Source organism: Vanellus vanellus (genome assembly GCF_965231255.1).
Source record: "Vanellus vanellus genome assembly, chromosome: 5".
Taxonomy (NCBI): domain Eukaryota; kingdom Metazoa; phylum Chordata; class Aves; order Charadriiformes; family Charadriidae; genus Vanellus; species Vanellus vanellus.
This window is the reverse complement of record NC_138910.1, coordinates 37,967,948-37,979,953: the sequence shown is the minus strand read 5'-3', so window position 1 is coordinate 37,979,953 and position 12,006 is coordinate 37,967,948. Positions and strand designations below refer to the sequence as shown.

The window sequence follows — 12,006 nt, the reverse complement described above, 5'->3', positions numbered from 1 at the left end:
AAAGCCAACAACCACTTTACAAGGTGGCAGAAGGTTTGTAACAGCAATGTAAGAAGTGCACTTAATGCCATAATGTGTCTCTGCTTTCAAGAGGCTTTGATCCACAGAGGTCTTCAGGCACCTGACCCCTGCAGCAGGATCCCGGCTTGTGGTTCCTGTATTACAAAAGGCGGGGGAGAATTAGGAAACTCGGCTTGAGCTTTCTGAAAGGCGGCATGCTGAAACGAACTGTCTAATGTGGTAAATGGGGAAATGAAGACAAGGGTGAAGTAACCAGAAATGGCGTCCCTTTGAAAGTCCACATAGGATTTCTTTGATTTTTTTGATGGGTGTCTTCCACGGCAAGCTTGGGGACACCTCAGCTGTATGTCTCTGAGTGAAATTCAGCCACACCTGAGTTTGGACCTCGTGTGGTCTTCTCATGTATGGTTTCGCCCATGCAGGAGCTGGCAAAGTCTTCCTTTTCGTCTGGACTTGCATACCTCAGCTCAATGTGATTTAATGGGTGTGTAGTAAGATTCCCGGCTGAGTTTGTTAGAAAAAGGTGGAATATTTCTGCTCCAGGCCCAGCATTACAGTGAGATTTGTTAAAGTAATCCAGCTGCTGCCCAAGTGAAAGCCACCCAGTTGCAGGATCCACTTGCAAGGCTGGAGAATCGGGGTTGGGCTTCCCATTGCTCTGGGCTGGGGGAAGGCATTTTCCAAGTGACAGTGGTCCATGTTCTGCACGTTCAAAGTGGCAATACAGTGTATCAGGATAATGATGAAGGCATTTAGTTCTCTTGGAGAAATGTCACTTAATTATTCATTGTGAACTGCTTGTTGAACTCTGCTTGCTAGGACTCACACGTTTTGAGCTGGTTCATAAGCAGAACAAAATACAGGAGGGAATCGTATTAAAATACTGTATGACTGCCTGCTAATTATTTGCTTACCGATCCATGGAAGCAAACAAACATAGCAGGCATTAAACTAACTATTGAAGTTAGCATTGGTGAATAGCTCTGCCACATGGAATGACATAAAAATGTTAGAAAAAGATGCTTTTTAGGAATAAAGCGCACTTGGTTTTTATTGCTGCCATTAACTTTGAACAAGTTTTTGGGGGCCTCGTGATACTTAGAATGCATGAACCAATGCCATTTTACATATAATTGGGTAATATCTCATTTTCATTTACATAATACAAGCAAAACCGACAAAATACAAATATAGGGCTGTATAAATGCAGTGCTAGCAATGACTAGCATGACTAAGTGAAGTAAGGGAATGCAGGTGATGATAGTTTATCAGATAGCTAAATTAAAGACAAATAGAAAATAATAACAATACTCAATAATGGGGCACACTTTTTCCCATTTAGATGACTTTTTGTGTATAGGAATTAGTATTTTTGGAAACTGTCTCAAACCGGGTGCAATGTTTTGTGGTTTACAACTAAGAACAGTTCCACTAATACGCATGTATTTGCTGAATAAAGTCCTCAGGTGTTACCTAGGTATAATCCTTGTAGATCGTTAAAGATGTCCATGAAAAAGACTGAGATATCAGTTGTAAGAAAAAACCAAAACACATTGTATAACTAGTTCCTATTCTGCTAAGACCAGTTTTCCATACAGGAAGGGGCTAGTGTATTTGACAGGAGGTCTGACAGAAGGGGAGCTCTGGAACGAACAGTTCTCCAGAAGAGAAGAGCAGGCAGTCAGACATGAAGGCTGTGCACACAAAGCTTCTGCCAGACTCCTCTGTCTTACACATTGACACCTACTTGTAGCAATCAAAGAGAACAATTTAATTACTTAAAAATTGTGAACAGTTTTTCTGTACCAGATCTGGTATGTGCTAAACAGATAATGACTGATGAGGCTGACAAGAGGCTCAGATCAGTAGAATGATGTTTGCTTGGCAATGATAGGCATGAACTGCATCTTCTGTGCCTCCAAGATCGCGTAAAACTTCCTTTAACATCATTGTCCCTATTCACTATGAGGGAGACCTTACTCGCACCCTGAAACATGGAGTTGTGTTAACTTCGGCACTCCTGATGGTGTGGAGTTCTGCTAACTTTCAGCAGTAAAAGAAAAGGGGTCAAAATCTGGTCAGAATCAAATCACTAGTTATAATCATCCCAGTAATTACCGTAAAGTGCTGCTGCTGGAGGGTGATTATGGATTTGTATACACCTCAGCTTCTCTTTTTTTTACCTTGTGAAAAAGCACCCTTTTATTTCTCTTTTCTTCTCTTGCTTTGTTGCGTACTTCTTTCCTTACACATTGGAGGGAAAAAAAAAGAATTACTGAGCTCTTCAAAATGGAATGAAATCCTGTCTTTAAATGCCAAGGGCTGGAGGTGGGGAGGGAAAGGAGCAAACTTCATTCCTTCTCTCATGTTCTGAGTACTCAGAAGTCACCTGTGAAATTAAATACTTCAGGTTTCATGAGTGGCTGGTGGGAAGCAGGGTCAGTATCATACTATCTTTAGGAAAACAAGAATGCACAAGGGTAAGAAATGTTCTACAAAGATGCTTCACATTTCAAGTATTTTTTTCTTGGGGAAAAAGTTACCATACATCCAGTTTTGAGTGAATTTAGAACTTTATACTGCATTAGCACAAGCAAACAAATTTTGATAAGTCTGTCTAGAAAATGTAAATGCTAGAAGTGGTTACTTTTCAAATTATTTCTCTGTTATCTATCAAGGATGTCTTCAAAGGAATATCCAGTTGTTTGGAAAATAACATAAATTGAAAATGGAGAGCAGTACTCCTTTTTCTGCAAGTGTTTTTATGCTTTCTCAGAATGTTTCTACATATGTTTTTTGGCATGAAATGGAGTGCCAGGGTAGCATCAGCGTCACCCAAAATGGCAAAGACACATTCAATGCATAAATGAGTGATGTTATATCAGGGTTATTTTTCTGTGAATAGGAAAAAAAAATCACAAAAGGAGCGAAATAGAAAATCATAGAATCATAGAATGGTTTGGGTTGAAAGAGAGCTTAAAGTTCATCTAGTTCCAACCCCCCTGCCATGGGCAGGGACACCTTCCACTAGACCAAGTTACTTAAAAGGCCCATCCAACCTGGCCTTGAAAACTTCAAGGGATGGGGCATCCACAACTTCTCCGGGCAGCCTGTTCCAGAGTCTCACTGCCCCCACAGTAAAGAATTTCTTCCTAATAGCTACTCTAAATCTACCCTCTTCCAGTTTAAAAACATTACCCCTTGTCCTATCACTATACTCCCTGATAAAGAGTCCACCCCCATCTTTCCTTTAGGCCCCATTTAGGTACTGGAAGGCCGCTAAAACGTCTCCCTGGAGTCTTCTCTTCTCCACGCTGAACAACCCCAACTCTCTCAGCCTGTCTTTATAGGAGAGGTGCTCCAGCCCTCTGATCATCTTGGTGGCCCTCCTCTGGACTTGCTCCAACAGGTCCATGTCTTTCTTATGTTGTGGGCCCCAGAGCTGGATGCAATACTCCAGGTGGGGTCTCATGAGAATGGAGTAGAGGGGTAGAATCACCTCCCTTGACCTGCTGGCCATGCTGCTTCTGATGCAGCCCAGGATACGGTTGGCCTTCTGGGCTGCAAGTGCACATTGCCGGCTCAGGGCTGCTCTCAATCCATTCTCCACCCAGCCTGTATTTGTGCATGGAATTGCCCTGACCCACGTGCAGGACTTTGCCCTTGACCTTACTGAACCTCTTGATTTTGGCATGGGCCCACCTCTCAAGCCTGTGCAGGTCCCTCTGCATGGCATCTCTTCCTTTCAATGTGTCAACCACACCACATAGCTTGGTGTCGTTGGCAAATATTCTGAAGGCACACTCAATCCCACTGTCCAGGTCACCAACAAAGATGTTAAACAGCAGCAGTCCCAATACGGACCCCTGAGGAACACAACTCATCACTGGTCTCCACTTGGACATTGAGCCATTGACCACAACTCTTTGAGTGCAGCCCTCCAGTCAATTCCTTATCCACTGATCAGTCCATCCATCAAGTCCTCATCTCTCCAATTTAGAGAGAAGGATGTCATGTGGGACAGTGTCAGATGCTTTGCAGAAGTCCAGGCAGATGACATCAATTGCTCTTCCCTTATCCACCAACACTGTAACCCTGTCATAGAAGGCCACCAAATTTGTCAGGCACAATTTGCTCTTAGCGAAGCCATGTTGGCTGTTACTGATCACCTCCTTATTTTCCATGTGCCTTAGCATGTTTTCCAGGAGGATCTGCTCCATGATGTTGCTGGGCACAGAGGTGAGACTGACCAGTCTGTAGTTCCCCGGGTCTTCCTTTTTTCCCTTTTTAAAAATTGGGCATTATGTTTCCCCTTTTCCCTTCAGCAGGAAGTGCACTGGGCTGCCACAACTTCTCAAATATGATGGATAGTGGCTTGGCAACTTCATCTGCCAGTTCTCTCAGGACCCGCAGATGAATTTCATCAGGTCCTATGGATTTGTGCACCTTGAGGTTCCTCAGATGTTCTCAAACCTGCTCTTCTCCTACAGTGGGCAGTACCTCATTCTCCTGGCCCCTGCGTTTCCCTTCTGAGACTTGGGCAGTGTGGCTAGAGCACTTGTTGGTGAAGACTGAGGCAAAACGTCATTGAGTACCTCAGCCTTGTCCATATCCCAGGTGACCAGGTCTCCCATTTCTATCTGGAGAGGGCCCATATTTTCCCTAGTCTTCCTTTTATCACTGATGTACCTATAGAAGCTTTTCTTGTTGCCCTTGAAGCTGGAAGTGGAGAAGGAGCAGAAGAACAGTGCTTGTAGAGTTTTGCAAGCTCTATTCCATGTGTATCTGCTATGTGCTACCAACAATATGAGAAACTCTTAATGCTCCTTGAACAATTTGAAGTTAGAATTATTGCTTTTACGTCCATGTAGCCCCTGTTAATTGCCAGCTGTTAGCCCTTGGACACTAAAATGGTGGCAAGTTACTGGGTTCTTTGCAGAATCATGAGATTACGATCTCATAAGAAGATGTCATCTAGACTGTGAGCCATATCGCGGACACGCCGAACAACTGAACGGTACACTGATGTGGTTTGGGACCTACTGGAATACTTTTTGCTGACACGAAGGATTAGGAAAGTCTCTGCATATTGACCTTACATGATATAAAGAATACGAAATCACCTTTGTGTGTGGAGAATCAGAGCTGTGCGTTTAAATCTCCCCCCAAAGAAACAGGCTGGAGATTAAATCAAATGAGATACTGGATCAGACCTCAGTGTCTGTTTAACAACTGCTGCATCAGACACTAGTGAGGGCATGAAACAAGCTCCTTCAAAGGGATGATCTTCCCCTTTCAAAATACAAGACTTCTCTGGCCATGACATTGCTTGGGGTTGGCTGCTAGTACAGGACCGATTAACATCTTTAGTAATGACCTGGATGGCGGGACAGCGCGCTCTCAGGAGCGTTGCAGATGATACCATGCTGATAAAGTGGCAGGGCAGATCCCGAGGGACCTTAATAGGCTGGAGAAAAGGGCTGACAGAGACCTCACATGGTTCAGTGGTGACAAATGCTGTATCCAGCGTTTGGGACAGAAAAACTGGAGACTGAGTAGCAGCTGAGATTGAGTCAACAGGCTACAGAGCAGCTTTGCAAAAAAAGATCTGGGGTGGTCTTATTATTTTTTTTTTATTACTATATCAAAGAGCAGTCAGACTGTGGGGAAGGTTTTTGGGAAAAGAGTCATGAGCAACATTTTGGATTAACATCGCCTAGTCCTACTGAGGCTGTTCTATATTAATCACAAACGCTACAGTAAAATTTTCTAGGTTGTCTCTAACCTAGCTAACCTGTCTCTAGCATTTCTATTTATTTTGGTTATTCACTTGAAATGCATAAATTTATTGAACGGGTCGCTTTGGTTAGGTTTGAAAATAATTCTCACCATGAGTGTTTATCAGAAAGTAGTTGTCGTTATAAATGTTTATCGTTCCTGGGTTTTTTGTGCATGTGTATGTGACTATTTCTTACAGAGGCTGAAGGAACTGAAACAGAGGGAGTTTGCTCGAAATGTAGCATCTAAGTCACGAAAAGATGAAAGGAAACAAGAAAAAGCCCTTCAACGTTTGCACAAGCTGGCTGAGCTAAGGAAAGAGACAACGTGGTAAGTACCTAGCTGCTAAAATATAAAAAGTACTTTAAAGTAATTCCTCCAGTAGTAGCTGGTGCTGTGGGACACGGGGCTGTTGGAGTCCCTCGGCTGGAGCCCAGCACACACGTTTTTATGGCATTTTTGAGGCACTATGTGTACAGTCATTTGATTCACACTATGTGCAGAAATGAATGTTTAACGTTGCTTTTTCAGTGGAGCTAAAATGACATGTATTTTTAGTTTAAAAAAAGATGTGTTTCATATATATTTCATAAAACTAGGCACAGTGGTTGAAAGCTGAGTGAACTAGGTCATGCATTTGAAGGCTGACACTACTCCATTGATGAAGTGAGGAATGCAGTCTGCCTTTCTAGGATGTAGCAGATCTCTGTGATTTAGTTTTCAAACTGCTTGCCTGGGAAAGCGTCCAGAAATATAGGTTTAAATTTCAATAACTGGATTTTTTTATATTAAAAGGTAAGTGCTCCTTTTCCCCAGCTCCACAGAGTGTTTACCTCTCCCTGCAAAAGTGACTCCTTGCTAGTCATATCTTTCAGTATTGCATCTAGGCATACTATTGAAATTAATATTGTTTGCTGGTTGTGACTGTATTCTTACTTAAATATGACACTGACAAGCCACTGAAAATACATGTACCAGCTTTTTACAGTGGAATCTCAGGGGGAAAAAAGCAAAAAAGTAGATGGTCAGATGCAAATGTTTTCTTTTTATCCAGCCTTCATCTCACCAGAGGAACTAACAGAGAAATCCAACTATACGAGTTGTAGCACTTGTTAAGTAACAGTCTCTTTCTCTGTAGTTTGAACGGTGGGCAGCATGCTGAAGCAGAGTCTCTGGAAGCAGTTAGATGGGACATGAATGCTGTGAGGTCTGCTTGACATGAGCAACCTAACAGTTAATATTTTGTGATAAGTCATGTAGAGACTCTTTCCACTGCATCAGTGTTTTAACTGTGCAGATTTAATACTTGAAGATTACAGTTTTTATGTTCCCAGCTTTACATATTATTCCCCCTAAATATACCCCAAAATCTGAAGTTGGCATATTTCAGGAGAAAGAGGAAAGAGCAATTTACTGTTTACCGTTTTCCATGTTAGTGAAGTGGTTTTGTGAGGTTCTGTTGTTTCTGTTTTGTTGGGGGTTTCTAATACTCTTCTTCTACTTCCTGAATTAGAATTTCTCCCTGAGCTTTATTTCTTTGTTTCGTAGTTGCTGTTTACTACTACTTTGCATCTGTAGAGGTGTGATATGGACAGACACACAGGATTTTTTTAACTAGTATTTTCTAGTTTGGTTTTGTAGAAGTCATCACCATTTTACTTTGTTAAAGAAAGGATTTGTGTGGGTTTTTTAATATATATTTCCAATTTATGAAGAACTGGACAAGGCAGGAATTCTCAAGAGGAATTCCTTTCTCATAAAACCTATATCTTAATTGCTAGCCCAAATAGATTAAATTCATCATTCTTTATCTCAGCACATCTTGGGGTCCTAAACAACACTTGCAAATTTTCCCAGTGACACATCATCTAGTATTGCTCTGCACTGTGACATAGAATAATTTGGTTAAAAACAAAAAAAAATTGTTTTAACACAGGTCCATTACTCCTAGTGCTGAGCAGTTCCTGTGGGTCCTGGAAAATTGGCAGCTTAAACAGTTTTTGCTCTTCTCTTTGCTTCCTATTAAGTCAAATAGAACAGATGGGAAGAGGACATGAAATGAAGAACAGAAGTAGACAGTGATAAATTTTTTCTCAAGAGGGATGAATCACTTACTGCACTACTGTCAGCTGAAATACTCTCCCTGGTATTATTTTTTCCATGAAAGAAATTGCTGAGATTGCCACAGTTTGGTATGTGAACACAAATAGGATGGGAGCTGCTGGGTGATTGCCCATGGGCAGAGCAGCAGTCACTAGGACGATGACTAAGAGGGAAGTGGTCTACGAGATGCTCTCTGTTTTAATATATTTTGTAGCACAAAGGAATGTAAAACCTCTGCGATTTGTAATAATAGTGTTGTAACCATGATGGTCTGCTGGGAGGAGAAGAAAGATTTCTAGGGAAATACACAGTCTCTTATTAGTCCAGCCAATATTTCTATGAAAAGTGAACTGCCTTGTAGGAATATTAGCCCTTCAGCTGATAATTTCACATGAAGGACTGGGGGCACAAAAATTGCTCTATTTCTTTTTTTATGCTAGTCAACCGGTCTTATTATAAAATATGAAATTTTTCATATTCTAAATCTATGTATCCACAGATTCTTCCTCTTTCCTTAAAAAAAGTCTCCTAGATACCAGCGTAACACCGTATTTCTGCTTGCAGTTTTCTGAAAGGTACTGACTCCAAGTTTTGTTTTCCTTCCTAGTGCACCTGGAAGCGGCCCTATGTTCAAATCCACTACAGTGACTGTGCGGGATCATTGCAATGATATACCACAAAGTGCTGCCACAGATTCTGTCAACAAACAGGATTTCAGCTGTACGTTAATGCACGGTGCACAGAACTGTAAAGACGTTGCTTCTGTTATTTCTTCCACTCCTGGAAATGCATGTAGTAATAAGTCCGATGGTAACAAATGTGGAGATCAGGTTCAAGGAGCTCAAGGACACAGAGTTGGGTTTTCTTTTGCTTTTCCTAAGAAAGCAGCGATCAAACTGGAGTCTTCAGCTGCCGTTTTCTATGAATATAATGATGAAACATCCATGGAGCATGGACTTAGCAGAAGAAGTAGGTTTGTTCCGGGAGCATGTAACCTTCAGTCTCCTTCAGCAGCAGAAATAGTCCTATGCCCTGAGGAGAAACATAACTGTTTGCACCCACTGGTGGAAAAATGCATAGACACAGCAGAAGCTCCTGAAGCTCAGGAGTCAAAAGAGCTGGTCAGTGAAGAAAGCGGGGTACTAGAGAGTCCCTTGTTAACTCCTGCCGTGTCCCATTCAAAGCAACTGGTGTCCTCGGACATGGATGGCTATGGTATTGATGTAAGCGCAGCAGACTTACCGGACCAAACGCTGCCCACAGTTGTGGACAGTGCTCAGGTCCTGCCCTTGAACTGCAGTGGTTACGAGCTGCGGGCAAACAGGGCTCTCGAGCAGGCAGTTGTGGAGGATTGTTTATCTCTGCAGGATGTTGTGGAGGAAAATGATAAAGGCAGGAATAGTGATTCATCCACAGCTGAAACTGAAATGAAAAAGCTGGAGGCAGATGCATTAGTTCCATCACCATCTGAAGAAGGTAGTAGTGGAGCCTCACAAAACAAACCAGATGCACACAAGAGACCTTGTAGACCCTTTGTTCCTGTTCTTAGCAAACATGGGTCAAATATTCTTCAGTGGCCATCGGAAATGTTAATTTACACAAGTACAGACCCATCGATTTCTTATAGTTGTAATCCTTTATATTTTGATTTCAAGTCATCAAGAGCAAGTGACAGCCAAGAAAAGCCCAAGCCTCAGCCAAACATACCTCATTTGCACCATAAAACTGAATCCAACCATAGCTTAGTCTTGGATTTTACAAATAAACCTACTTCGGATTGTGGTTATTATAAAACAGAAATGAATAAAGATGTGTGCAACTACACAATACCTTTTGTAAACGATGTTTCCCTCATCAGGAATTGTGATCTTGCAAAAAATCAAAATAAAGTGTCCTTGGATGAGTCATTCAGGATTAGAAAAATAGAGAAGTATCACATTTCTAAAAATCACTTGCGACAAAACACTGTGATAGATGAGAAATATAACAAAGTCTGCATCAAAGAAAGCCATGAAAAATGGCTTCACAAAAGTAGAAAACGGAAAAGGAGAAGAAAATTATGTCATTGTCATCATCATCACTGTGGGGACACAACAGCGGCAGAAATTGAGATGTTCTCAATGACTGAAAAAGAAATTAGTTACAGAGATGAAAATAAACATCAGCACCTCCAAAGTAACCCAGAGAAGTGCAGACATGATGCAGGGAGTATCTGGCTAACTACAGGTGAGATACAGCAGTCGCATCAAAAACTTGGCATTGAAAGTGGTCATAAGAGAGTCATGTCTGCATCAGATCATGTGCATGGGGACAGAGGCTGGTGTGACGTTTGGAGCGCAAAAAATAGCAGCCAACGCCATGGTTGTAAACGACCGCACAGAAAGAGCAAAGCGAGCTCTCGGAGACAGGCAAAGCAGCTGGCTCCGACTTCCAGGAGGCACGGCTTAAGGTGCTCTAAAACATGTTGTAGCTGTAAAGTCAGGAGGTCAAGCTGTAGCCCAGAGCATAGGTGTTTAGGACACTGCAGTCAGGAGAAGAGCCCGAGTCAAAACCAGTCCATAAAGAGAGGTTACAGTGTTCTGACAGAGGAACCTGAAAAATCCCACCGCAAGCGGAGACAGCATACCTATTCCTCTTCATCAGATGAAAGCTCATATGGACAAGCATTGTCAGCAGAAGAATATCTAAGGCAAGCACGTACTTTAGGTACACGTCACAAGGCAAAAGGGAAACGCAGGAGAAGGAAAACTAGGATCCATCACGTATTCCTTGACAGGAACGCAAGAAGTGAGACCTCTAGACCTTCCAAAGAAAATTCTGCAAATTCTACATTAAATATTTCGGGGGACTTCTTGACTCAAGACAGTCTAAAGGAAACCAGTGTGGATCCCAAAGCTGATCACGGAAAAGACACAGATGAAACAATGCAGCTGGAGGAAAGCAAGTCATCTCTAGAAACTGATAGTTCACACGTGCTGGAAAACGACAAACTGACGGCATGTGCAGCAATGGAGAGCGCTCCGAGTACATTTTCTGATGTTGTCGCAGGTTCTGCTGCTTCTGTACCTGAGCACAGTGCTCCAGTGTCTGCCGGCACACAGGATGTTCTGCCGGATGAAAAGAAAAACGTCAACAGTCGTGAAAATCAAGCACGTTACAAAGCTCCCCTCCCCAACAGACATTTGGAACAAGTTCCTCCTAAATCCTATCTTTGCCATTATGAATTGGCCGAGTCTCTACCGCATGAGAAAATAAATGAGGTGACCAGTGAATGGGTACAGTGTAATCCTGGCATATTTGGCAGCCCGCCAGCCTTGCCATTCAAAGAAGCACATGTAAACAGTCATACCTTTTTAACTACCGAGCAGTTGATAGCCCCCTTCACCCTGCCAGATCAGACATTGATATTCCCTCCAGATAACCATGAAAAATTCAAAGATCTCCCATCCGAGGCGTATCAGCAGATCATGCCACAAAACATGCTGGCCAACAAAGTGAAGTTCACCTTCCCTCCCCCAGCGATCCAGCCCCCCAATTCCCCACTGCAGCCCTTACCCTTGCAGCCGCCACTGTGTTCTACCTCCGTCACCACCATCCATCACACCATCCTACAGCAGCACGCTGCCGCTGCCGCCAGTACGTTGAAGGTTCTCCAGCCCCACCAGCAGTTCCTCTCGCAGGTCCCGGCTCTTTCCAGAGCACCTTTACCTCATCTACCAGTAGGACCGAGGCTTTGCCCGGGGGGCCACGCGGCTTTCGTTGCCCCGCCGCATTTGCCGCTGCTGCCGCCCTCGGTCCTGCACCCGACCCAGCTGGCGTTTCCCCCGCTGCCGCACACCGTCTTCCCATCCCTGCTGTCCCCGCACCCAGCTGTCATTCCCCTGCAGCCCCTCTTTTAGGACAGGTTCTCGGGGGTGGGGGAAGGAGCCTTCAGTTGAACAGTCCTGCTGTTTCTACAGTCCCCACGGCTTTGCGAAACGGTTCTGTGAAATAAACTGGTTAAAATTCCTCATTTCGTGGGAAGCATTTGCTGTAAGTATAATGATGCAAGCATTCATGTAAAGTTCAGACCTATACTATAACTAAAGCACTGATAGTCTTATA

General features: G+C 43.1%; 1 protein-coding gene across 1 annotated transcript in view; it reads left to right on the top strand.

The window, feature by feature from the left end:
• ZNF804A (zinc finger protein 804A) overlaps window positions 1-11,801 on the top strand; it is a gene marked incomplete at its 3' end in the record, with an annotated part of 160,613 nt that extends 148,812 nt beyond the window's left edge. The window contains exons 3-4 of the mRNA XM_082483567.1: window positions 5,999-6,129; window positions 8,510-11,801. Coding sequence (XP_082339693.1) covers window positions 5,999-6,129; window positions 8,510-11,801 — 3,423 coding nt within the window. The remainder of the gene's footprint in view (window positions 1-5,998; window positions 6,130-8,509) is intronic.
• Window positions 11,802-12,006: the final 205 nt, after the last annotated feature.